General features: G+C 45.4%; 2 protein-coding genes across 2 annotated transcripts; one reads left to right on the top strand and one right to left on the bottom strand.

Moving 5' to 3' along the window:
- Positions 1–337: 337 nt before the first annotated feature.
- On the top strand, positions 338–18966 carry LOC125488507 (eIF-2-alpha kinase activator GCN1; the record flags this gene model as incomplete). The annotated part of the gene is made up of 19 exons (XM_048623735.1): positions 338–553; positions 831–959; positions 1477–1600; positions 1900–2136; positions 2598–2777; positions 3192–3319; positions 8119–8280; positions 8739–8934; positions 9332–9846; positions 10275–10412; positions 10884–11050; positions 11630–11804; positions 13032–13282; positions 13950–14131; positions 14570–14733; positions 15342–15572; positions 15833–16504; positions 16784–17017; positions 18807–18966. Coding segments are annotated over 19 exons (4224 nt in total), but the record flags the coding sequence as incomplete, so codon positions are not given.
- Positions 18967–19658: 692 nt separating this feature from the next.
- Positions 19659–26760, bottom strand: LOC105387829 (pre-mRNA-processing factor 19). Its single transcript, XM_048623649.1, has 9 exons — positions 26640–26760; positions 26237–26386; positions 25125–25258; positions 24453–24596; positions 23575–23754; positions 22351–22592; positions 21674–21818; positions 21088–21265; positions 19659–20534 (listed from the first exon to the last, which is right to left on the bottom strand). The coding sequence occupies exons 1-9, from the start codon at positions 26656–26658 to the stop codon at positions 20227–20229; spliced, it is 1500 nt and encodes a 499-aa protein (XP_048479606.1). The 5' UTR covers positions 26659–26760; the 3' UTR covers positions 19659–20226.
- Positions 26761–27408: the final 648 nt, after the last annotated feature.

The raw sequence follows: 27408 nt of genomic DNA on the forward strand, positions 1-27408 counted from the left end.
AAGATTACCAAGATAACATAGCTGCCAGAATTGATACTTTAATTACTGTCTAGCTACTAATCTATATCAATTATTATTTCATTAAACCATGTGCAATATGCATCCGTATGCCATCATTTTGATACCGACAACTCTTCTGTAGCAATGTACATCCCGTTTCTTCCTTAAACAAAACCCTTTTACTATGGTCCTCCAATTAGAAAAGAATGCTATTGTCATTAAGTTCGCCTATATACTAATTTATGTACAATAAATTATGTATATAAAATAATGACTAGATAAAGTCAAGTCGGCACACTTTTACACACACAATCTAAATAAAAACCCGTAATTAACACCCACCTATCATTCCCCACAGGAAACCATCAGCACGCAGCTGCCAGTGTTCGAGCAGTTCCTGGACAAAGCGCCGAAGTCTGGAGGCTTCGACGGGGTGCGTCAGTGCGTGGTGCTGCTGGTGGGGTCGCTGGCGCGGCATCTGGAGCCGGGAGACGCCCGGGTCCGGCCCATAGCGCTGAGGCTCGTGCAGGCGCTTAATACGCCTAGTCAGCAGGTAAACAAATACAAACGGTATCGAATTAGAGAATAACACAACACGATCCTCAGTCCTCATAAATATGGTCAGGCACTGGTAAATACTTCACCATCATCATCATAGGCCTCACTCAATGAGAGTCACAACTCTCTGTCCTCGACTTTCCGAGTTCAACCCTATTGTTGGAGTTGTTGGTTTAGTTAGCTGCTCCAGCCTTGGCCTTGGCATGTATAGGTTTGTTATCAAAATTTTCATATAAAGTACTGTTACAAAATTTATATTTTTTCACCCCCAGGTCCAAGAGGCGGTGAGCAACTGCCTGCCGCACCTGGTGACGTCACCCGCGCTCAAGGAGGACGTGCCCGCCATCGTCACCAAGCTCATGAAGCAGCTGCTGACTGCCGAGAAGTACGGGGACAGGAAGGTAAGGAGTTGTTATGTGTATTCTAATAGTACTTAGAAATACAAGAATACTGGAAAAGGTGCTTCAAGATTGTTGCATTTTTAACCAGCTGCAAAAAACTTCTAAAAGTTAACTGGTGATTTTTTTATTAATCTTACTTTTGAAACAAAATTTATAAAAAACAAAATAAATAAAAGCAAATCATACGCAATAGATATAGCAAGGTATAGCAGCATTTCATTATTTTCATGTAGTCATGGAAATATAGCTCTACTTTTATTCATCTTACTTTTGAAACAAAATTTATAAAAAACAAAATAAATAAAAGCAAATCACACGCAATAGATATAGCAAGATATAGCAGCATTTCATTATTTTCATGTTTTCATGGAAATATAGCTCTACAGGATGTTGCTTAAACGGTATTCACTCCAAAGGGTTATTCTGAATAATAGTTGTTCTTACGATGATGACCCTCTGAGTCATTCCTTTTGAGCTTACAGCCTATATATAAAATATCTGTTATTTTCCCGATCAGGGCGCCGCGTACGGTATCGCGGGCATAGTAAAGGGGCTGGGCATCCTGGCGCTGAAGCAGCTCGACATCATGAGCAAGCTCACCGACGCCATACAGGAGAAGAAGAACTACAAGTACAGGGAGGGTACGTAATATTGTTCATGTATATAGATTTAAGTATTTTTTGTTAAATTAAATTAGCGTGAATGGAAAGCAAAACATTTGCATCTTAACTTGTGAATCTTATGATGCAAACATTAGACTTGTCCCAGTATGATTATTTTACAGGTTGTGGTGATTTTATAAAGTGAATATGCAGCTGAATAACTGTAGCTGTATCTGCCACCAACCACAATAGACCATATTTTGTGACACATCATCACGCCACTATTACTTTTATAATATTCTATCCATATTTCCTCAACGAATCATTCTCCCCAACAGGCGCTTTATTCGCGTTCGAGATGCTCTGCCTAAAACTGGGCCGTCTCTTCGAGCCGTACATCGTCCACGTCCTACCCCACCTACTCATGTGCTTCGGCGACTCGTCGCAGTACGTGCGCGCCGCCGCCGACGACACCGCCAAGCTGATCATGAGCAAGCTCAGCGCGCACGGGGTCAAGCTCGTGCTGCCCTCGCTGTTGGCTGCACTGCAGGATGATAATTGGAGGACTAAGGCTGGTTAGTGATGGTTTTTTACCTACAATAGATAGTATACTAGAACCGATAATCGTTGGGGTAGACGAGTCCTGTGAAGATTAGTAGTGGCTGGATTAGGAAGGCCGAGGACCGAGTGTTATGGCGCTCCTTGGGAGTCGATGATTATAGGCTGATGATGATGATGAAGATTGTATAGCGTCTGATTTTATTGATCTTAATTCTTGCGCTAGCTAGTTGCAGGCCGTGACCATCTCCGAAGGTGCGCCGCGGCGCTTTTTTGTTAAACTCATCAAGCAACTTCTCATAATGATGCCACACCCTTCCCGCTAGCACCACCCTCTAGTTTATTGACTGCGTCCCTGACACCCCAGTAAAGAGTTAAGTATAAGTCTCTGTCCTTTCTGTGACCTCTACGTTTGAAAACTTCCGAAGTGTACTTTAAGTTCTGTATTATCTTTTTACTAACCCACCTACCTCCCCAGGGTCCGTGGAGCTACTCGGTGCCATGGCGTACTGCGCCCCCAAGCAGCTCTCGTCGTGCCTGCCCTCCATCGTGCCCAAGCTCATCGAGGTGCTGAGCGACTCGCACATGCGAGTGCAGACCGCCGGGGCCGAGGCGTTGCGGGTGATCGGGTCTGTTATTAGGAACCCTGAGATTCAAGGTAAGCCATAAATACCTTTAGGGTATATAACACTTCATCACCATTCGATTAACTAACGAACTGCTAACCACAGAAGTTTTGGTCCAATGAACGCGCAACTTCGGACAAAACATTATATGGGCTAGCAGTTCATAGTTCTATCGATTGCGTTTGAATAATTTCAGACTTTATAATACGCTTTTTGTTATGGAGCGAATGGGAGGGAGACCTTTTTGCCAGGCGACGTCAAAATTTTGTATTCGAGCCCTAGCCACATTCACTGTGGCTAATTGGATGCCACATTCATTCATAAGGGCAGCAAGCTATTCCCTGGATTTCTTATCATACGTCCATTACACCAACATCCGCAACGGCAGCCAATTTGTCTTTCTTTCATGACACTATATGCTCATCACCACTATAACCTCCCCGCAGCGATCGTGCCGGTGCTGCTGTCTGCGCTGCAGGACCCGTCCAACAAGACCTCCGCGTGCCTGCAGACGCTGCTCGACACCAAGTTCGTGCACTTCATCGACGCGCCCTCGCTCGCGCTCATCATGCCGGTAATTACACTGATAACAATAATTTATGACTTCAAAGGTTCTTTTCAGGAAAAGAAGATTCTCAATTAGTCCTTTCTTATAATTTTTACCTTGTTTTATTGGAAAACTGTTACCGTGTAAGCACATAATAAAAAAATAACATGACGTGTTGTACAATACTGCGATCCAAATACCTAGTTTTGGCGGGTTCCGCTCATCTGGCATAATCTTTATTCACCAAAACTCATTTCGCATAACTCGTATGGTCTAAACTTTTTTGGCCGAACCATCACTTTGCCAAGACTTATGTGACATAAGGCTCGTTTCGTCTAAAACTCTTTAGGCACAATCTTTAAACACCTAAGTTTCGTTTGCTCAAATTTATGTTCGTCTATACCTGTGTATAATCTTGTTTCTCCTAATGTTATCTTAATAAATAATATATTAAGTATGTAGTAAATGTACAAAGTTGGTTCTGGGTGACCATTCCCAGAGGCAGTGCCCTATGCCACCAACCGCGTCGCAGGTTGCGGATAGCGAAACGGCCTACAGTGTGGGCTAGCTGCAGTAAAGCAGTCGCGGACAACTGGGCGGTCATTTCTGAGAGGTACTGGGGCTGGCTTTGGCGGCCAGTCTCTATAAAAAGGTGCTAAACTCAATGATGAAAAGACGACGGTGGCGAGTAGGAGCCGCCACATTAATATAAGCTCGAACCCGGGGAGGTGTACCTCGTGAGCCAGGGAGTGGCAGTTCACCTAGGAGAAGGAAACTCTGATATAAAATTCCAACTGCCGCCCTGCAGCAGGTGTTGGCTCACCAAGGGCTAGGACTCTCACCTTATATGTGAGGGATACGCGCTGGTGTCTTGAGGGCAGCCCCCTCTCAGCGATCGGAGCACTGTGAGCTAATCACTCGCATGCTCTTAAATAACTCGATTACAGAAACTACAGATATAAATCAAAACGTGAGATACCCTACGACGACTTTTGGCGCGAAAATAAGGACCAGAATCGGTTGCTGGAATTTAAGAACCATGAGCCGACCAGAAAGGCTACCACAAGTAACCAAGCTCATGAAAGAGTACGGCTTACAGATTCTGGGTTTGAGTGAAACACGATGGAATGGTTTTGGTGAAGTTTCCGCGGACCACGGTATGACTCTTCTCTACAGCGGAAAAGAAGATGAAAATGCATGTCGTGAAAATGGGGTTGGTTTACTTTTGTCCCGCACAGCGAAAAACAGCCTATTGCATTGGAAACCCGTATCGGAACGAATTATAGTCGCGAGATTTTCTTCCAATGTACGAAACATTACCGTAATACAATGTTATGCACCTACAAACGAGAAGGATATAGAGATTAAAGTTCGCTTTTATGACCAACTCACGGTTACTATGAGAAACACTAAGAAGCAAGATATAGTTATCCTAATGGGTGATCTTAATGCCAAAGTTGGAGCAGACAATACCGACCGAAATCACTACATGGGCCCTCATGGTTTAGGAACTATGAATGAGAATGGAGAACTATTCGGCGATTTTTGTGGTGAACATGGTCTGGTCATTGGAGGTACACTTTTCCAACACAAAGATTGCCATAAATGGACTTGGAATTCCCCAGATGGACACACTAAAAATCAAATAGACCACATAACTATCAGCAAAAAGTGGCGAACATCGCTTCTGGATACACGTAACAAAAGAGGTGCAGACATCGATAGTGACCACCATCTAGTCGTTGCTGAAATTCGACTAAAAATCGCGACAGCTAAGAAGAAAAGCGAAAATATCAGCAAGCGATATGACGTTCGCAAGCTTGAAAACCCCGACACTAAGCACCAATTTAATATCTGCGTTCACAACAACTTCGGCCCTCTAGAAGATCTTGAGAGCGCAGAATTAGATGAAGCATGGACACGTATCAAGTCAGCGTACGTGAAAGCTGGAGAAGAAGTCCTGGGCTACATACAAAACGATAAGAAGCCATGGATGTCTGATGAATTGTGGAACACCATAATCAAAAGACAGGAGACCAAGGCGATCTTAACTAAGACCACTGACATCCAACAAAAAGAACTCCTGCTTTCTCAATATGCTTCTCTAAGAAAAACTATTAAAAAACTTGCCCGGCGGGATAAACGTATAGTCGCAGAAGATTTAGCCACTCGTGCAAAAGAGGCTGCTAAAAACAGAAACATTCGCGAACTTTACGAAATAACAAGAAAGCTTAGTAACCCGAACCACGTATCAAAAAAGAAACCTCTATGTAATAAGAACGGAGAGCTACTGTGTACATCAGAAGAACAAATGGCAAGATGGCACGAGCATTTTAGTGATCTACTTAACCGGTTTCAGCATACTGAAGTGAACGAAGAAGCTGCAAGAGCTGACCAATATCTGCAAATTGACACTTCCGTACCTACCTTTGACGAAGTCGTCAATGCCATAGGTCAGCTAAAATCCGGAAAATCACCTGGAATTGATAACATCTGTCCAGAAATGCTTAAAGCCAATAAACATTACGCAGCTACTCTAATAACACCGCTGATAAATAACGTGTGGAAGACAGAAGATATTCCCAGCGAATGGAGGAAAGGGCTATTAGTTAAGGTTCCAAAAAAGGGAGATCTCTCACTGTGTGACAACTGGCGTGGCATTACACTCCTGCCGATAGCTGCGAAGGTTCTGGCGAAGATCCTGCTGAACCGAATGTCAACAGAAATAGAGAAATACTTAAGAGAGGAGCAAGCCGGTTTCCGCGCGGGAAGGTCATGCACAGATCACACAAATACGGTGCGTATTATTATTGAAGAGTGTGTTGAATGGAATGCGGAACTGTTTCTCACTTTTGTGGATTTTGAAAAGGCCTTTGACACCATACAGTGGCCCGCCATGTGGACGTGTTTGAAGAAAAAAGGCATTCCAACAAAAATTGTCAATATCATACAATCTCTCTACAATGGCAGCACGTGCCACGTTATACATGATGGGCTTATTGGACCACCTATTCCTATCTCTACCGGGGTCAAACAAGGGTGCCTTCTCTCTCCTCTTCTCTTCATAATCATCTTGGACGACATAATGCGACAAGTCTCTGCTGGTTCAAGAGGAATCCCTTGGAGACAAGGCCAATTAGAAGACCTGGACTACGCGGACGACATTGTTCTCTTATCCAAAAAGCTGTCAGATATGCAAAGTAAAATAGAAGATCTCCAAAGAGAAGGTGGCAAATATGGCCTTAAGATAAATGCGTCAAAAACAGAAAGCATGAAAGTTAGCTCCAGCAGTACAGAACATGTCACCTTGGGCAACTCGCAACTGAAGCTAGTAGACACCTTCTGCTACCTTGGATGTATCCTGACGAACAAAGGCGGTGCTGATATGGACATAGATAACCGGATCAAGAAAGCAAAAGCGGCTTTCGCCCAGCTTGCCCCAGTCTGGAAGTCGCACATAATGCCCCTTCGTCTAAAGCTGTCTATATTCGAAAGCAATGTAAAGTCGGTCCTTCTATATGGCTGTGAAACTTGGAGGACTACAAAGCTGCTACATCACAAGCTCCAAGTTACCGTCAACAGGTGCCTCCGTTCGATTCTCCGCATATACTGGCCGGACACGATCTCTAATGTGGACCTATGGAAAAAATGCAACCAAACCACATTGAGGAAAGAAATCGCAATGAGGCGCTGGAGATGGATCGGCCATACAATGAGAAGACACGACTGTAACCATGCTCAAGTTGCTTTCGAGTGGCAGCCTGGTGGAAGAAGGAGACCAGGTAGACCCGTACAGAGCTGGAGAAGGTCCGTGGAGGCGGAAATGAAGAGGGCAGATCTATCGTGGGCCCAAGTGAAGGAGGCGGCTCAAGATAGGGAAGCGTGGCGAAGAATGTCTGTAGCCCTAAGCTCCACAGGGGAGTAACAGGACTATAAGTAAGTAAGTAAATGTACAAATTGTGGTATTTTTTTCCTACATCTCGAAAATCACGATATTGTATGATCAAAAAATCGAAAGTTAACGACCAATATAATTATTACAAACCCCATGAGATCGAAACCTAAAAATAGGTGCGACGACGAGCAAAGCGAGGAGGAGCGTGTTAGGTGCACATGTTCATCAAAACCAAAGCGGAGCGCAGCGAAGCGGAGCGGAGCGTTTTCCAAACAGCAGAAACAATACAGGGCACCAGTTTGCGCTATGTAGGGAGACGCTCCGTCAAAGTTAAAGCCAAACGAATATTATTACTTTGTATAAACCTATGCCATAGCATTATTAGGCTATTTAAGATTTGGCCATACCATTAGTAGGCTAAACAATGTTATGCGAAATAACTTTTTACTAAACGAGATTTATGCCATACGATTTTCGGCGTAACGAGACTTTGACCAAACGTTACTATGCAATACGAGATTAGGCAAAAAAATCTTATGCCAAAAAAGGTAGAACCAGTTTTGGCATTTTTCGATCGCCTGTCGAATAACAGTCTTATAACAATTATTCGGTGTAGCAGTATAGATATTCCATTTGGTCTGCAGTCCATTTTCATACTAGAATCCAACAAAGCTAACTTTGCCATATAAACAAGTACCAACACAACACAATGTCCCAATATCCGTTGCAAATTCAGCGTTGTCGAACGTATTACCTGCATTTTGAAAGCCTAAATGTTGTCTGGTAGAGATTGCTACAAGCAATAAGACCGTCTCTTTGTACTGTTTTTTTTTTGTAAGTTTTTGTTTTTGTAATTTTTGTTATTGCTGCAAATAAAGTGTATTGTTTTGTGTTAAGTATAATCTAAACATGAATCTTCCTCCCCACACAGGTGGTGCAACGTGCATTCTTAGACCGCAGCACGGAGACGCGCAAGATGGCGGCGCAGATCATCGGCAACATGTACTCGCTCACGGACCAGAAGGACTTACTACCCTACCTGCCGAATATCATACCGGGGTTGAAGCAGTCGCTGCTGGATCCTGTTCCTGAGGTTTGTTACTGTCTTATTTACATTTATATCAGGTATGATTCATCATCAGCTTATAGCAGTCCACTACTCCCAAAGCACGCCACTGGCCATAACCAGCCACCTTTAGCAAGTCGTCACCCCATCTGATGATCATGTCCTCTTCGTCGTATCCGACAACAGCGACTATTGCTACACTACACTCTGTTATGTCACCCCATCTAGCCAGGGGGCGTTCCACACTTCGTATTAGATCGGGCATATAGGTACCTATCCAGACTCTGCGGCACGGATCCGTATAATAAACTCGTTTAATTTTTCAGGCGAATAAATATTGATTCCATCCGAATCCTAAATGTATAATTGTGTACAAATGTATTAAATACTTACGTCTTCTCCGAGTCCAAGAGCCCTCCCTTTATGGAGGGTAGTTTCCTAAAGTTTAATATTAAAGAAATAAAAATACCCATTTTCGTCCCCAGGTCCGTTCAGTGTCCGCGCGCGCGCTCGGTGCCATGGTCAAGGGCATGGGCGAGGCTTCCTTCGAGGAGCTGCTGCCGTGGCTCATGCACACGCTGACGTCGGAGTCCAGCTCCGTGGACCGCAGCGGCGCCGCGCAGGGGCTCAGCGAGGTCGTCGCCGGCCTGGGCGTGGACAAACTGCATAAACTCATGCCAGGTGTGTAGATGTGGAAGTGGTAGTAAGAATAGCACGACTTATGCCAGGTACACATTGTTGTTAATGGAATGTAGTGTCGTTATATTATGTATTATGTCCTGTCTTACTAAATCTCACGACCTACGCTGTCACTCCTTCTTCCTCATTTAAGTAGCCACTACTGGTTATTTGTCTAATGTCATCGGCCCAGCGGATGCGAAGTTCAAGACTTTTGCTTGTTTATGGTCTCCATCAGAGAACTTGTGTTCACAAAGGTTTATCGGCTCCTCCACATATATCCAACCAACTAATCCAACCTTCCAAATATATTCAATCAAAATCAATACAAAAGAAAGCTCTTTCTAGAGTTAACTTGCAAATACATCATCTACAAATATAACCCTCCATCTCTCCACAGACATAATAGCGACGGCGGAGCGCGCGGACATCGCCCCGCACGTCAAAGACGGCTACATCATGATGTTCATCTACATGCCGGGCGCCTTCACCGACGAGTTCACGCCCTACATCGGCCAGATCATCACGCCCATCCTCAAGGCGCTCGCCGATGAAAACGAATATGTCCGCGAAACGGCTCTGAAAGCCGGACAGAGAATTGTGAACCTATACGCTGAGTCCGCGATTACTTTACTGCTGCCTGAGCTGGAAAGAGGACTGTTTGATGATAACTGGCGTATTCGATACAGCTCAGTGCAACTACTAGGAGATTTGCTCTACAGAATCTCAGGGGTGTCGGGTAAGATGAGTACGGAGACGGCGTCGGAAGATGACAACTTCGGTACGGAACAGTCGCACAAAGCCATCATGTCTGCGCTGGGTGCTGAGCGGCGTAATCGTGTGCTGGCGGGACTGTATATGGGAAGGAGTGATGTGGCGTTGATGGTCAGACAAGCCGCGCTGCACGTGTGGAAGGTGAGATGTAAATTTATTTATTTAAGTTTTACCTACACTTTATTTGCCTACAATAAATTGTTGAATATAGCTCACTGTTACTGACAGGCAGACAAACAATAAATAATCTGCTATTGAGATAAATATATATTTATAAAAGAGTTTCCAGTTTATTCCGGAATAATCAGTATTATTGAAGCTATTGTTTGCAACATATTTACCAATTCATGTCTATAATAGATTTGTTTGGTATGCCTTGTCTTCTTCAGCCGTCTACAGAACTAGAGTTTTAGAACTGGTTCCATACGGGGCTTTTAAATTACTTGTACTTAACTGGTTCCGATCGTGGCTATTGGACGCCCGAAGGGGTCTAGTATTTCATATATGACCTACTTAATATTTTATTGTTTCCCCTCAACAACCGCCACTAACCCCTCCGCCCCCCACAGGTGGTAGTGACTAACACTCCGAAGACCCTGCGCGAGATCCTGCCCACGCTGTTCGGGCTGCTGCTGGGCTGCCTCGCCTCCACCAGCTACGACAAGCGACAGGTCGCGGCTAGGACGCTCGGGGATCTCGTCAGGAAGGTAAATTGGCATATCTATAGTCTTTGTCTGGCTAGCGTGTCGGTGACAAACACGAGACGATAGAGTGCGTGTAAGGTTTGCCACCGAAGTGAAAGGGTTAGTTAGACAGTCAGAATAGCGTCAGTCCCTGACTGCTCAAGGTGTGCCGGTCGTGTACGAATTACAGTTGATAGATTACTATAGGAGGCTACTTTCGTGCACTTCCATATCTACATCTACAATCAATATAAAATGGCAGTACTACTATACACTTGAAAACCAAAATCCTCTCGGTGCAATACTCTTTTATCAGTTTTTCCCATTCATCCGTTACCCGTCTAAAGGTCAGATGGGTGCAGGACGCGGACGTCTGAAGCTATAATTTTTCTGCTTGTAGACATGAAAATGCACATTTATTAACCATCCATGACACCCTTACGCATTGATCAAATAATTTCACAAACTTCAACTGACCTCACCCTCTCCCCCCAGCTGGGCGAGCGCGTGCTCCCCGAAATAGTCCCGATCCTGGAGCGCGGGCTGCGCTCGGAGCGCGCGGACCAGCGCCAGGGCGTGTGCATCGGCCTGGGCGAGATCATAGCTTCTACGTCACGAGACACTGTGCTGACGTTCGCCGACGGACTCGTGCCCACTGTGCGGTGAGTGTGTGTGTGTGCGTGTGTGTATGTGTGTGTGTGTGTGTGTGTGTGTGTGTGTGTGTGAGTGTGTGCATCGGCCTGGGCGAGATCATAGCATCGACCTCGAGGGACACCGTGCTGAACTTCGCCGACGGACTCGTGTCCACCGTGCGGTGAGTTGTGCTCCATTTGAGTACAAGAAGTGAGCGTGCCATTGACGGGCTCTGGCACCTGTCAGGACATCAGCTAAGGGATCACCTCCTGGAAGCTACTCAACATGAGTGAGGCTTTTAGCGGCCAGATCTGATGCTAGCGGATCCCTGATGACATTCAGGCGTAGTGCTTGCGATAGCTCGCTGTCAGCAATCAAAACTTATTTATTTATTTATTATTTATTGGAGAATCAACAGCATGTTCTTACTTATAATAACTTAAGATAGCTATTTAATATATTATTAGACATGCCATTAACAGATTCCCACAGATAGAAACAAAGTAACAGTAAAACTTGCTAAAACATATCTCGTAGCATAACAGACGGATGGTTTATATCTTACTTCTTATATTACGCAACAACTTATCTATATCTCTTCCCCCCAGCACGGCTCTCTGCGACCCCCTCCCCGAGGTGCGCATGGCGGCGGCGCGCACGTTCGACTCTCTCCACGCGACTATAGGGGGCAAGGCACTAGACGACATCCTGCCCTCCATGCTGCAGGGGCTGCGGGACCCTGACCCCGCCCGCGCAGAGGCCGCGCTCGACGGACTCCGACAGGTGCGTGTGTGTGTGTGTGTGTCACAGTGTAGACATCCTGCCAGCATGCTGCAGGGGCTGCGGGACCCCGCCCCCGCCCGCGCCGAGGCCGCGCTCGACGGACTCCGACAGGTGCGTGTGTGTGTGTGTGTGTGTCACAGTGTAGACATCCTGCCAGCATGCTGCAGGGGCTGCGGGACCCTGACCCCGCCCGCGCAGAGGCCGCGCTCGACGGACTCCGACAGGTGCGTGTGTGTGTGTGTGTGTCACAGTGTAGACATCCTGCCAGCATGCTGCAGGGGCTGCGGGACCCCGCCCCCGCCCGCGCCGAGGCCGCGCTCGACGGACTCCGACAGGTGCGTGTGTGTGTGTGTGTGTGTGTGTCACAGTGTAGACATCCTGCCAGCATGCTGCAGGGGCTGCGGGACCCCGCCCCCGCCCGCGACGAGGCCGCGCTCGACGGACTCCGACAGGTGCGCGTGTGTGTGTGTGTGTGTGTCACAGTGTAGACATCCTGCCAGCATGCTGCAGGGGCTGCGGGACCCCGCCCCCGCCCGCGCCGAGGCCGCGCTCGACGGACTCCGACAGGTGCGTGTGTGTGTGTGTGTGTGTCACAGTGTAGACATCCTGCCAGCATGCTGCAGGGGCTGCGGGACCCCGCCCCCGCCCGCGCCGAGGCCGCGCTCGACGGACTCCGACAGGTGCGTGTGTGTGTGTGTGTGTGTGTGTGTGTGTGTGTGTGTGTGTGTCACAGTATAGACATCCTGCCCAGCATGCTGCAGGGGCTGCGGGACCCCGCCCCCGCCCGCGCAGAGGCCGCGCTCGACGGACTCAGACAGGTGCGTGTGTGTGTGTGTGTGTGTGTCACAGTGTAGACATCCTGCCAGCATGCTGCAGGGGCTGCGGGACCCCGCCCCCGCCCGCGCAGAGGCCGCGCTCGACGGACTCAGACAGGTGCGTGTGTGTGTGTGTGTGTGTGTATGTGTGTGTGTGTGTGTGTCACAGTGTAGACATCCTGCCCAGAATGCTGCAGGGGCTGCCAATCTTCAATCATTCGCTTTTTAATAACATCTACGATATAAACTGTACGCCGGAGACTTCGAAAAGCTATTTCACTTTTTTCATTAACTTTGATTTGTTTCCTTTTACCAGAAAAACCATCAGACGCAACCGAATTTATTCGCTATTTGCTGCGCACTTCCTATAACATAACCCAAAAAAATACAACAACCTAATCCCCTCCCCCAGGTGATGGCGATCAAGTCGCGCGCCGTGCTCCCCTACCTCGTCCCGCAACTGACCGCCACACCGGCGGACACTCGCGCCCTATCCGCGCTGGCGGCAGCAGCGGGCGACGCGCTGGCGAGGCACCTGCCGCGCGTGCTGCCCGCGCTGCTGCTCGCGCTGCAGGCGGCGCGCGGGACGCCGCACGAGGCCAAGGAGCTGGACTATTGCAGGGATGCGCTGCTGCCGGTCACCGATGAGGCGGGGGTTAGAAGGTTTGTCATCTATTTATTTACGTAATGGTAAGTTACACTAATGTTCATAAAGTTTCTGAGGGCCTAGTGTAGTGTTTTTCTAAACCGATCGAGAAGTACAAATTACTTCATGTAGCTGTAAAAAGCTGCCCGCGCTGCTGCTGGCGCTGCAGGCGGCGCGCGGCACGCCGCACGAGGCCAAGGAGCTGGACTATTGTAGGGATGCGCTGCTGCCGGTGACGGATGAGGCTGGTGTTAGAAGGTTTGTCATTTGTTTAATATAGAGGTAGTTTCTAATGATAAATGGGTCAGTCTAGCTGGTGCTGGCAAATATGTATAGTCGACTGAACTGGTTCGACGACTGTGCCGCGTGCAATAATTATAAACATGTCAGCTTACATAATACCGATGAAGAGCGATATTAGCTGCCCTATTCGACCGTCTAGTGCGATTTTAGCAGCCCTTTTGTCTATAAATGCAGCTTTCCACCTCCTCCTAACACTAAACATATCCTCCACAGTATAATAGACGCGTGCCACTCTCGCGTGCCCTCCTACCGATGCCTCCTACTTATCAAACTATCTGACATTTAGTTTTGTGAGTGCAGAGCCTGTTGGCTTTCAGTGGTGGTCTAGGACTATAACATTTTATTATCCACAATGTCTAACTCTTCTATAAAACTCCACAGTATAATAGACGCGTTACTCGAGGCGTGCCGCGCGCCGACGGGCCCGGGGTCCCCGGCGGGGGCAGCGGACAAGCAGCGCGCCGCCGCCGCGCTGCTGTGCGCCTTCGTGTCGCACTCGCGCGCCGACCTCGCGCCCTACGTGCCGCAGCTGCTGCGCGGGCTGCTGCTGCTGTTTGTGTCAGGTGGGTTGGAGGGAATGGAAAGAAGAAGAATAGGAATATAAGCGTTGTATGCTGACAGCCAAGTAATATAATTTGAGCACACTTGCCTATTTCTGATAGATAAATGTTCATGGACTGCGACCTTTCGCAAATGCACTGAAATGAAGTTATTGAAAATTAAAATACACTCCACTTCTATGAATCCACAAAGACATGCCTCATGTTAGCTGCTATTACCTAAACTCATGACGTAAATTGAGATAGATAAAGATAAAAAGATAAAAATTATTTATTCGGTGACTACTGGATGCAGAAGAGCTTGGATTTGATTAGGATAATTCGGATTGTTGTTGAACATACACAATCATCTTCAATACACTGTGTTCAGCCATGCTCATACTACATCCTCCTCAACCCAACATTATGATGTATCAATGTATAATCTGCCCCTTCCCCCAGACGACCGCGACGTGGTCCAGATGGCGTGGGAGGCCCTCTCCGCGCTCACAAAGACATTAGACGCGGAGCGGCAGATCGCGCACGTGGGCGACGTGCGCCACGCCGTGCGCTGTGCTGCTGCGGAGCTGAAGGGGGATCTGTTGCCTGGGTTCTGTCTGCCTAAGGTGAGGAAACTTCTAGTTGTTTTATAGTCTATGGTAATGCCAAAGTGACAAGAAGTAATTCGCCACCATAGAGTAGACTTGTTACCAGGGTTCTGTCTGCCTAAGGTGAGAGGACATCTCTAGTTCTTTTATAGTCTATGGAAATGCCACAGTGACAACAAGTAATTCGCCACCGTAGAGTAGACTTGTTGCCAGGGTTCTGTCTGCCTAAGGTGAGGAGAAAGCTCTAGTTCTTCTTCAGGCTATGGCAGCCGACTCGACCTCTACAAGTTCTAGTGACAGCCAAATTATTACGATTGCAGAAATGCCTGTCTACCCAAGGTGACGCTCCAATTGACATAAAGAACTATAGTTTGACCATAGCACAGCTGGGCTGTAGGGGCAGTTGGTCCAGCAGATCCTTAAATTGGCGTTATTACATATAACAACGCGGACTCGGGTGTATGTATCACCCTATTATTACGATTAAATATGCGCTGCTTTCCCAACTGATTCATAATATACAAAAAAAAATAGTACATAAATACGTATTTGCTTTCTACATAAATCCTCGGTAAAACCAAAGAATAGTAACTAGTAAAATTAACACTTCAACTTCTCCTCCACAGGGTATAGCCCCAATCCTGCCTCTCTTCCGCGAGTCGATCCTCAACGGTCTCCCTGAAGACAAGGAGGCGGCGGCGCTGATGCTGGGCGAGGTGATCCGGCTGACGGCGGCGCCCGCGCTGCAGCCCTCTGTCGTGCACATCACCGGCCCGCTGATCAGGATCCTGGGGGACAGGTTCAATGCTAATGTGAAGGCGGCGGTTTTGGAGACGTTGGCGTTGTTGTTGGCTAAGGTTTGTGGAAGATTATTTCATGGTGAATGTAAACAAGAATGTTGGAGGAATTTGGTTTGAATTTTAAGGTGAAATCCTGTCGTAACAAACTATATATTTGTAACGAATGAATGTTCATTGCATAACTTACGTGTATTGCGTTTGGACTATAGGATAGATTGTAATTTGAAGTTCAAAACAATTAAATTAATCTCAATTTCACAATGTCTGGATAATAGTAACGTGTTAATTAAAGTAACACATATTGAATTCGTTTCCAGGTGGGCGTGATGCTGAAGCAGTTCCTCCCGCAACTCCAGACCACCTTCCTCAAGGCGCTCAACGACTCGAACCGCTCCGTGCGCATCAAGGCGGGGCTGGCGCTGTCCCAGCTGGTGCTGATCCACACGCGCGCCGACCCGCTGTTCACGGAGATGCACAACGGCATCAAGAACGCCGACGACCCCGCCATCAGGGAGACCATGCTGCAGGCGCTCCGGAGCATCATCACCGGAGGAGGGGATAAGATGAGCGAGCCGCTCGCTATCGCTGTCCTAACTACATTGACGAGTCCGGCCATGCTAGCCCATCCAGAAGACCCACCCCGCAGCGCTGTGGGAGGCTGTCTCGGAGCCCTACTACACGCATTACCCCCCACGCACCGCGACGCGGCTTTATTACACCATGTGTTAGGAGCCGGCTCGCACGCCGCCGCCGACGCTGACCTGCAACACGGAAGATCCTGCGCTCTGTTCGTAGCTCTCAAAGAAACCCCCCAGCACATATACAAAGACAGCTACGAGGAGAAGATAGACAAGGCGCTGCTCGGCTACCTCACGAGTGACAAAGTGCCGATCGTGTGCAACGGTATTAGGGGCATGGGCTACCTCATGCGGTACCTGCTGCAGAACGGACGACCCATCCCGCAGAGCATACTGTCGCAGTTTGTCAGGGTGAGTTATATGCATTATTAGTTACATAATTAGATGTCGAAAGGAACTGACCTACTATTTCTCGAGGGTGGTAGCCGAAATTAGTCTGAATTTTTCATTTTTTTTTCCAAATGTTATCCATAATAGGCTACAGACTCATCTCCTTTCGACTCTTCCACACCACTTTTTCGGAGTTGAATTTTGATCATATGCAGAATAAATCAATTTGATGAACGATATTGCTCAAATTTTCTACACCAACAATTCTCACACCACTAAAACATCAACTATCTCCCACAGAGCATGAACCATGCCAGCAACGAAGTCAAACAGCTGATGGCTCGCATCTGCACGATGCTAGCCCGCGAATGCACTCTAGAAGCCTCCGCCGGCACGCCCGGGGCCGAGCTGCTGCGCGTCGCCGTGCCCGCGCTAGTCAATGGGACTAAGGAGAAGAATAGCTACGTCAGGGCTAATTCTGAGATCGCGCTCAGGGCCGTGCTGAGGATGCCGCAGGATGAGCAGTTCCATCAGGTATGTTGGGGTTTGAAGTTCACACGTAATACAGCTATGTAACTAGCGACAGTAACCGAAAGATGATGCACATTCATACTGCCGTGAACTACAATTCGGTAAACGAAAATACCTGGCAAACTGTAGCATGGAGCACGAATTAAGTCCTGTCGAGTGACGTCCTTATTAAGGTTAGCAGCACCATGTAGCAGTCAGCGACAAACACTAATCTGAATGGCCAATCCACACCAGTGTTAAACCCTAGCTCGTTTTGTCACAGAAACACTAAGCCCCACTTGCGCAGACCTGGGTTAGCGAATTAACTCGGAGATATTTGACATAAGGAGGGTTAGATTATTAATTTGTCTTGCATCGCTGAAATATGAGCGCTAACCTTGGGATAAACTCTTAAATATTTAACCCCCCAATATTGGAGGGTTAAGACGCTAACCCGGCTTACGTCAAAAGAAAAGGTTTTTATCAATATTCTTGTATTCGTTGGAAATGTTTGATTATGATGATTAACTCATCATTCTTATATTTTTCCACTATCTAGCAAAGTAGCAAATGGTCCCACTTGTGAAATTAAGAGCACGATGGTGTGGTTACATAAATTATATGCTCACGACTATGACTGTAATGTAGTTACTCAGAGGTGACTCACCCGCTTTTCGCTGTACATTTTTGTACTCACGTGATAGGTCGCGAGCCGTATCGCCGTTTTTGAGGGAGTACAATGCACTTTGGGGTACACATCTAGATCACGATGTTTTTTCCACCGTAAGAGCTATGGTATACATTTTTGGAGATATTGCGTAGAGTAGGTAGAAAATAATACTCAGAGTGGACAGAATAATAATAATTTATTTACAGAAAATAAGCCTACTTATACGCGCGGTGCTAACTTAAATACTCGTGGCGTTGGGAATGCACGGGGACTCGTTCCTTTTCTGCGCTGTCGGAGGCTCTCCTCTCCGAGCTGCCGCGGTGACGGTGGTGGTCGCTGCTGCTGATTGCTTGAGCTTGCTGAACAGTTATTTTCAGAACTCCCTCTTTGTTTCCAGAAACAGCTCTTTTCAGGGCTATCTTTGCTGTTATCTAAAGCACAACTTGCAACCGCGATGTGTTCAATAAAATCAATACTTGCTGTTGTTATTGGTTGAGTATTGCTTGCTGGTACGGTTAGATTGAAGAGAGCTGCTTATGATAAGGTTCTTGAACGTTTTGTGGTAAGTAGAATGTGTGGTAGTAAGTTGCCACACATTGTACTTAAATTCCAAAGAACTCATTGGTATGTCTGCGCTGGGATCCAAACACGCATCTTTTGTGTGGGAGGCGGGCGCTTGCCTGACTGAGCTACCGCCGCTTCTTTTAAATTTTTTATAATTTTCGTAATGTATATCTACAAGGAAATCACAAATATGACACTTTGTAAACAAAATACAAATTACTGACAGATTGCGAAAATGGAAATAGAGAGGGATAGTTTTATCCAAAGACGTGAGGTGAAAACGAGATAGAAGACAATCTTTTTTACGGCAATAGAAACTTGGTCCCTTTCAGCCTGGAACGGGACATAGATTCACAGAGTGCAAAAAGAAACGTCAGGTTAGCTAACTCAGGGATATTTTCCATTAGCGCAATCAAAAGTCCGGGTTAAAATTTTACAAAGTTAACCCTGAGTTAGTTACCTCTGAGTTTATATTTTTAACCCTGTGATCCACGCAAGTGGGCCTAAGATAACTACCACTTATTAACCTGCCGCTGTTAATATTTTTCGTCATAACAACCTCCTATTTCCCCCTTCCAGCAATGCCTGCAGATCCTGGAGTCGGGCGCGCGGGAGGCGCTCTCCGACGTCGTATCTCGCGTCCTCCGCCGCGCCCACGCTGACACTCGCGACGAGGAGATCGACGTCACGCTCATCACGTGATCGCCCGGCAATATACCGCTACTGACGATACGCTCTACACGTGCTGTTTTATTTACCTAACTCCTGGTGTGTAGGAGCAGTATTGGTGTTGTCGTTTGTAATTATGTATATCAAAAATCGTTATTTAATAGGGTGCATATCCACCAGAGATGTCTATGCGTTGTTGCTATGGTGCGTTTGATATCCACTGGTACAGAGCACTGGTGGAAACGGATTTCTTTCACATATCGCAGCATAGCTGCATAATATGCAGTGCATTTATCGCATCTCTGGTTGATAGGCACCCTTATACGCGAGCCATTACAAACGTGTGAGTAACTTTGTCGAGAGGTGGAGCAGTTGCCCGAGCACAGGATTCGAAACCTCTGTTTACGTTGCGTATTGGTTGCGTATCGTCAAATGTCACTATCAAAATGTAAGGCAAATTTGTTAGTTCCAAAAGTGGCATTTGTTTTTTCCATGTTAGGTGGAATTTCACCAAACGCTAAACGTATTTAGTAGCCTGTCATACGTCTGTCAGTTAGTACAAAATGTATTTAAAATTTGATTTAAATACGTTTAGCGTTTGGTAAAAGCGACCCTTCGTGTAGATTCGAAAATCGTATCGAATCCTATGCTCGCGCCTCAGGTTTACAAGTTTATAATGGTTCAATTAATCACTCTGATCGTCAAAGCTACTTCTAGGAAATTCTTATCGTAATTTTAGGGTAATTTAATAAAACATGATTATTACAAAGAAAATCGGTTTATTCATTGACAATCAGGTAATTTTACACTATTTTCAAGTCATAATTCGTAAATGTTGCAGCAAACTATTGTGTTATAAAGGAACCTTTTGTTGATAGATAATATGACTTTCGTTTGGAGAATCTTACAAGATAACTGCTGTTATATGTTTATATCTATTCTATCTTATATTTATCTTATCAAGCTTCAAATCTTCGTAGACTTCTACAGCAATAATTCACTTTTACAATAATTATATCTTAAATATTTCACGCAGTTAAAAACTAAACTGTGCTTAAAATTATAAGTGGGAAATAAATGGGAACTTTAGTCATTGGAATTCATTGTGGGTTAGTGTTATCTAAAAACTTAAAACTAATAAGACTATGAATAAAAGAGTATTTCACCACTCGGTGATACCTTCTAGTAGAATATTCTAGAAACAAATAGCCGATACAACATTACAGACTGTTGCAGCACTCACAATGCAACCTTCCTGCTACAAAATCGTAGCTTACATTTTCATCCTTGCTACCAAAACGCATCACCAAGTGTTGAAACCAGCAACCCCCTACTCCAACCCATACAGCTTCAGCGTCCGATCCATGCTAGTAGACGCTATATACTGCGCATTCTTCCCGAACCTGACTCCCGTCGCCGACGCCGTGTGGTCATTGAACACCTTCAGCTCCTGCCACTGCCGGCACAGGTAGACCCTGACATCCGTGCCGGCGACCGCCAGGTACGTGCCGCTCTGGTCGAAGCAGAGCTCCTTGATGGCGTAGCCCTCGTCCAGCTGGATGCTCTTGAAGTTCTTCAGCTTGCGCAGGTCCCACAGCTTCACGCACGAGTCCTCGGCCGCCGTGGCCAGGTAGTAACCTGGGGATGGATGGTTGATTATAATAACTATATCAAAGGGAGGACCAAACAAGGACCAATCTTATTAAAGTAGAGTTTGTCTATTCAGGGTGTGGAATTATATAAAAACCATGAATTTAACTTGAGACCAGCAATCATAATTTTCTATTGATTGGAACTTGTTGTTGGAAGAACGAGGGATGCAAAGTACCCTTTTTAGCCAATAGGCTTCCATCTTAATAATACTCTATATACACTCACTCACGCCTTGTACTAATGTACTCCCTTGCGGGGTAGGCAGAGGTGCATTGCTGCACCCACTTTTCGCCAGAGTGTTATGTTAGTCCCAATGTAATAGGGGGCGGGCCTTTTTCCATTTTACGGGCACATCCAAGACCCGAGTACAAATATCTGTGTTTTAACAAATATCTGCCCCAGCCGGGAATCGAACCCGGGACCTTCGGCTCAGTAGTCAGGGTCACTAACCACTGCGCCATTCGGTCGTCTACTCTACTCTATATACAATAAGCATAATTGGATGACAAATAAGTAGATTATATAAAAGTGAACATACCGTTCTCCGAGAAGGAAATAGACGTGACGGGCCCCACGTGTCCGGGGAAGTTGGCGACGTTGCTCTGCTCCTTGAGGTCCCAGATCTTGACCTGCGAGTTCTCCGTGCCCGTGCCGAAGATCAGCCCGTCGGGGTGGAACTGCGCCGTCGTGAGGGACACGCCGCTCGAGTCGCTCACCTGGGGGAGAGGGTAATGTAGAGCCGGAGTAGGTATGAGTGCTAGTATTAGGCAAGATGAGATCAAACTTGTATTTGACACTACTGCTGCTATGACAAAATGCGCAGAATGAGCCATTTTAGTCCCCATAGTAGGTGAGGGGTAGCATAGGTAGAATATGTCCAAACCATATATATAACAATATGATAGACACCGCCACCGCCCGTCGCCCTTCTATCCGTCTATAGCGACAAGGATGTGCACCGAATCTTTTTTATTATTCTCTCATAAATACAAGATGGCCGCCGTTTTGGCCAAGATACAGTAATAATTTTTAGTGTAACTACAATAAAAGTACACAAAGGCGGAACAATTTCCAAAAATCTATTCCTCCCAGCCAACCTATACTCTGCACTCATGATCTCATACCTTAGTGAGCAGCGTGCCGGTGCGTATGTCGGAGAAGGCCCAGTGCTGGTCGGTGGACGTGGACAGCACGTAGTCCCCGGTCGGGTGCAGCGAGAGCCCCGTCACCGGCCCGTCGTGCGAGCGCAGCACCACCGTCGTCTGAGAACTAACCGGAGAATAGGCAAGTTATAAATAACGTCTGGTGATAAATATGCTATACTTTGTAAAATATGACTCCTAATAAAATACGTGTGATATTTTTTTATTCTCAAGAATTCCGTATTAGTAAAAAATTGAATTTTGTTTTTCATACCTTGCAAACTACTTACTTAATTAGAAACTTATGATTGGCCTTGTACACTGTTAATTAACTTAGGTCACACTCACATATGTTTTATAAGCGCTGTTAGTTTCCTAAATAAACATAAAATAAAATAGAAACTACCTATACAGCTATTTAACAAAATTTACTAACATAGAAGAATTAGGAAGAGGTTAAAACCCTTGTGCCTTGTGCATATATATTCTAGTGTTTGTCATATTAGCGTTAGTCGCTGACTCCCAAACGTATACAGATTATTCACCACATGGACCGATATAATTTTTTGGGTGATAAAAGACTGGAGAGCGAAAAAGAATTGACCATTGAGAGATATTAAACTACCATTTTATATCAATCAAAAACATAAAATACTCACGTAGGCACGTTCCACACACGTATAGTATGATCCGGCGACGCAGTAATGACCGTATCCTCATCCGGATGGTAGATGACGCGCGTGACCTTCTTAGTATGTCCCTTGAGGATGGCGACGACCTGCTCGGTGTCCTTGTTGAACACGGTGGCGTTGCGGTCGTTGCCGCCCGTCAGCAGCTTGCTGTGGTCCGACGGGTTGATGTCCAGCGCCAGGATGCCCGGCACACTGGCTGAGTGGAGACCCTGGGTGGGGAGAAAATAAGTTTTTCGATTATGTATTGCAATAATATGTGAAGGTTGCATATCTGAGTATCAAGTAGGTTTTATAAACATCCAGTAAATCATACTATCAAATCTACTTAATTGTTGCAGTTTATAAATAATTTTTTACCAGCCAATGTGGTCATGGAGGTTGCCTCAGAGTCAGAGTTAGGGTCCTACAAGAGTCCATTGTGCGATTTGAAGCTTTATTTGTGCACAAAATAATAAAAAAGTAATCAAATTATAACTTGATTAGGGTACGAAAGGAGGTCTTATTGCTTAAAGCCATCTGCCCCCGTATTATGTAACTCCGAGTGGGGTTGGTTGGTATAAAATGGCTGACAACTTAGAGCATTATTAATTAATAACTTTTTACTGACTTATTTGATTTCACAAACTTTTATGTTGAACTAGCTGTTCCCGCGCGCTTCGCTTCGCCTTAAACAGTTTTCCCGTGGGAATTCCGGGATAAAAAGTAGCCTATGTTCTTTCCCAGGGTCTAGACCGTATGTATACCAAATTTCATTCAAATCCGTTCAGTAGTTTTGGCGTGAAAGAGTAACAGACAGACAGACAGACAGACACAGTTACTTTCGCATTTATAATATTAGTTAGGATTAGGATGTAAGGATATATTGGTAGGCTTCTTGCATATTTCTTTCACTAAGATTTTTGGTGTTTTCGGTTAATAAGTCTCTAAGTTGATACCAATTATCACCGGTTGCTAACTCTCAAAAAGTTACAAAATACGGGGGCTGTTTCAGCCTTATAAACCCCGTATCGTGGTATTCACTGACTCCATGCTCCTCATCCTCCAAAATTGCTTCAGACAGAATAAGTTTCAGAAAAACCTTAAGGGCCTGTTTCACAATGTCTGCACCTTTGGGATAAAAGACATGCTGCTACTGTCTAAAACATAAAGTGTGACATCACATTACATTGGTAAACTAAGTGGTTCACTCACGGGATGGCTAGCCAGCGTGACGGTGTTGCGCAGCTGGTCGGGCGGCAGCAGCCCCTCGGGCACGGAGCGGCCGCGGCGCTTGCGCTCCTGCGTGAGCGCCGTGGCCCGCTCCTGCAGGCGCGCCACCACGCCCGCCGACATGCCCACCGCCGCCGCGCCGCCGCCTGCCGCTGGTTCCGTCTGTGGGGGGAACAATACATTATAATCAATGGTATATTTATTTATCAATTAACTATTTAATCCTTTATTGCACAAATATAAACATTGGTGTACAAATGGTGGACTTAATGCTATAAGCATTTTGTACCAATCAACCTTTGTTGATAATTTAATAGATACAGGGACACTGGTTGTATTAAGAAAATGTTAAAAAGACCGGCACTGTTTTTCAGAAACTTTGATAGAAATAAGAATATCAACTCATCATTTGTTTCAAATCAAAATCTGATATTATATTCATGGCATGGTAGAAAAGAATCAAAACGCACACAAATCAATATTTCACTTATTCTATGACAACAACAAAATAAACATGATAAATTTGTAATAGGCTTTTTCGCTTTTAATCGGCAAGAGGGCTAGCTTTACTTCCACAAGCTATATATACTTATTTAGCTAAGGGTGAGGTCAGACAAGCATAATTTTGTGAGTTGCGTATTCCGGCAGAAATAGGTGCGCGGGGACGAGGGGGGCGGGGAAACAACTCGAACTGGTCTCACCTTAAGCATGAATATAATGTATTTCTGCTAGCCTTTACTCACTTCAACCACCAATATCTCCACTTCTAACACAAGTGAACTTGGTGCAAGTAGATAAATGAGATACAGTTAAATTAAGAGCCGAAATGTGTGTGTTGAAGCACACCAAAAAGTACTGACCGGATGCGCGGCGGGCTGCGGCGCGGCGACGCCGGCCTGCGGCTTGAGCGTGGCCAGGGCCTCTCGCGCCGCCGTCACCTCCTTAGTGAGGCGCGCGATCACGCGGCACGCCGCGTCGTGCTGGTACAGCGCGTGGGACAGCTCCTGATAGGTCACAGGAAATAAGCATGTTAGAATGAATAACGCAGATTTACTGTAACGAAACTAAGAAATAGTTAGGCAACTGACCCCATTTTATACACTATATAATTATACTAGCTGTTCCCGCACACTTGGCTTCGCCTCAAAAAGTTTTCCCGTGGGAACCCGGGATAAAAAGTCTATATTCTTTCTCAGGGTCTAGACCGTATGTATACCAAATTTCATTCAAATCCGTTCAGTAGTTTCGGCATGAAAGAGTAACAGACAGACAGGACACAGTTACTTTTGCATTTATAATATTAGTTAGGATTTCATTTTAAATAATGGAGAAGAAACTGAAAGTCCCACAAGTGAAAGGCCAAATTTTGTAAATACCTACCCAAAATCAAGGTACTTTTAAAAAAAATTACTGCATTCAGAATTTTATTTTGAGGGTAGGGTGTACCAACATATAAGGTGATATTTTTAACCTATAACTCGTGCCAACTGGATGCCAAACTTTTGTACTGAGTTTATATGCACAGCACCTACCTGGCGTGCAGTCTGCAGCTGCTGGCGCTGGGTGAAGGTGTGCAGCATGAGCGCGTCCCACTCGTCCTGCATGCTCTTGAGCGTGGCCGGGATGGAGGTGGCACTCGGCGGCTTCGGCTTCACTATTGGTGGTGCTGTTGAGACAAGTCTTATTGTTAGGCTTTTCAAGATAGTGAAATGGAATGTGTGTTTTGATTATTGTTTTCGCACTTTATTTGGGATGCAATAGTCATTGTAAAATATGAGCAGTGTTAAAAACAATGTCTAGCTTGGGTACCACCACTTTGGACATCTACCTAAGTTACGCTAGTCAACTCATTGTTGCTCCCAATTATTGATTATGCAGATGTGTGCTACCCTGATCTCACCGAAGAGCTACTTGATAAACTCGACCGTCTGCTCAACTTATGCATTCGCTATATTTTTGGCCTGCGTAAGTATGATCATGTCTCTGATTTTCGTAACAAACTCAAGTGGCTCAATATCCGTCACCGAAGGAATGCTCATATTTTATCCCTCGTTCATAGTATAGTCTATAATTCTTGTGCCCCATCCTACCTAACAGAACGCTTCACGTTCTTCGACTTTTCTGACCGTCCTCAACGGTCAAGTCGCAATCTTCTCTTTCGTACCCCAGAGCATAATGCGGCAGGGTATTCTGATTCTTTCACTGTGACAGCGGTTCGCTTGTGGAACAAGTTACCACTGGATATAAGGCAAACTAAGTCTATAGATCTTTTTAAATCTAAAGTTCGTCTCCACTACCTCCAAGAGCAGAACATTCAGCTTAACTGATCCCTATCTATGTGATGATGATGATAGTAATTTTAAGTTTATGTATGTATATGTGTATGTATGTAATATATGTATGTATGTATCATGTATATAATTATTTACTTATATTGTATTGGTATAGTTATATTAATATTTTGGTTAGGCATTCAATTTAGACCATCTTCTATCGTAAGCACTACCAATCACTTTTTCAACATCACCAAAGGTTAACTGGTAGAAAATGCTGCTAGCATTAAGTTCGCCTTTGTAACAATTTATTTTGTTCAATAAAGAGTTTAATAATAATAATAATACCTACAGGCAAAAGATACACTTACTTTTGATTTCAATAAGATCTTCAACCCGCAGTTCCTTGCCACTGATGGGGTCGACTCCATTTTCTATGATATATTTTTCAATTATTCGCTTCTCGAACACCGCCCCGGACGTGGGGGACACCACAGGGGCTTCCGGGACTTCATTGGATACTGGTGAACAAATTGAAATGAGGTTAGGTTAGAATCTTCAGATTCTTGTATATATTTGTATGTTTTTGATGATATGAAGCTACTAAGATATGGCTAATACCAAGAACTAATAATATTACCCTGGATTACAACCGTAAAGCGTAATTTTAGTTATCATTCTGTCACAAAATGTAGCCAAACAACCGGCTATGATACTGTTGCATGTATCGTTATTTGGACACATGGTATGATTTCAATTAAGAGATTTACTTACTTGCACAAACAAGAGCCATTGTTGATGCACTTTTAACTAAGATTTACCAAAATTTCATGAAAAATTATCAGAAATACACGCTTTTCCCTCTCATACAAACAACAACTGTCATTCATTTTGTTTTGAGTTTTTTTTAAATGTTGCTATGTTGAAATATTCGATATTTTACTTTGTGAGATCACAGAACATTAATAAACACCGAGGTAATTATTATTCTGAAGGTGAGATGTGTATAGCGCCGCTGTTTTAAAGCTGCGTACACACCGGCCCAACGAAGGCCAACGAACGGGTTTCGTTGGCCTTCGTTGCTGCAATCTGGACGGATTAGCGAATGCCAACGATCGCTCGTTGGCGTGTGCCGGCGATCCGAAGCGTGGCGGCAACATCAAAGAAATCGAGCTATTTGAACGAACCCTGTTTGGACGGTCGCCGAAGGCCAACGAACGAACGCTCAATTGAAGCAAGAGAGCGTAGCGTGTAGACGTCCAATTTGATAATTACTTGGATATTTCCCGCCATTAAGATCATGCAGAAAAACACAGAATGGAGTAACTACGATATGTTTTCAATTATAATGATGTTGTCGTCGTCCATGATTAAATTGCGAATGAAAGAGCAAACATCCGGAACCAAGTGCCAACGAACGTTCGTTCGAGCACTAATTGTATTTGGACGTATTAACGAACACCAACGAGCATGCGGAGGCCAACGCTAGCGAACGATAAATATCCTTCGTTGGCCGTTCGTTGGCCCGGTGTGTACGCAGCTT

Source organism: Plutella xylostella, chromosome 10 (genome assembly GCF_932276165.1).
Source record: "Plutella xylostella chromosome 10, ilPluXylo3.1, whole genome shotgun sequence".
Classification (NCBI taxonomy): domain Eukaryota; kingdom Metazoa; phylum Arthropoda; class Insecta; order Lepidoptera; family Plutellidae; genus Plutella; species Plutella xylostella.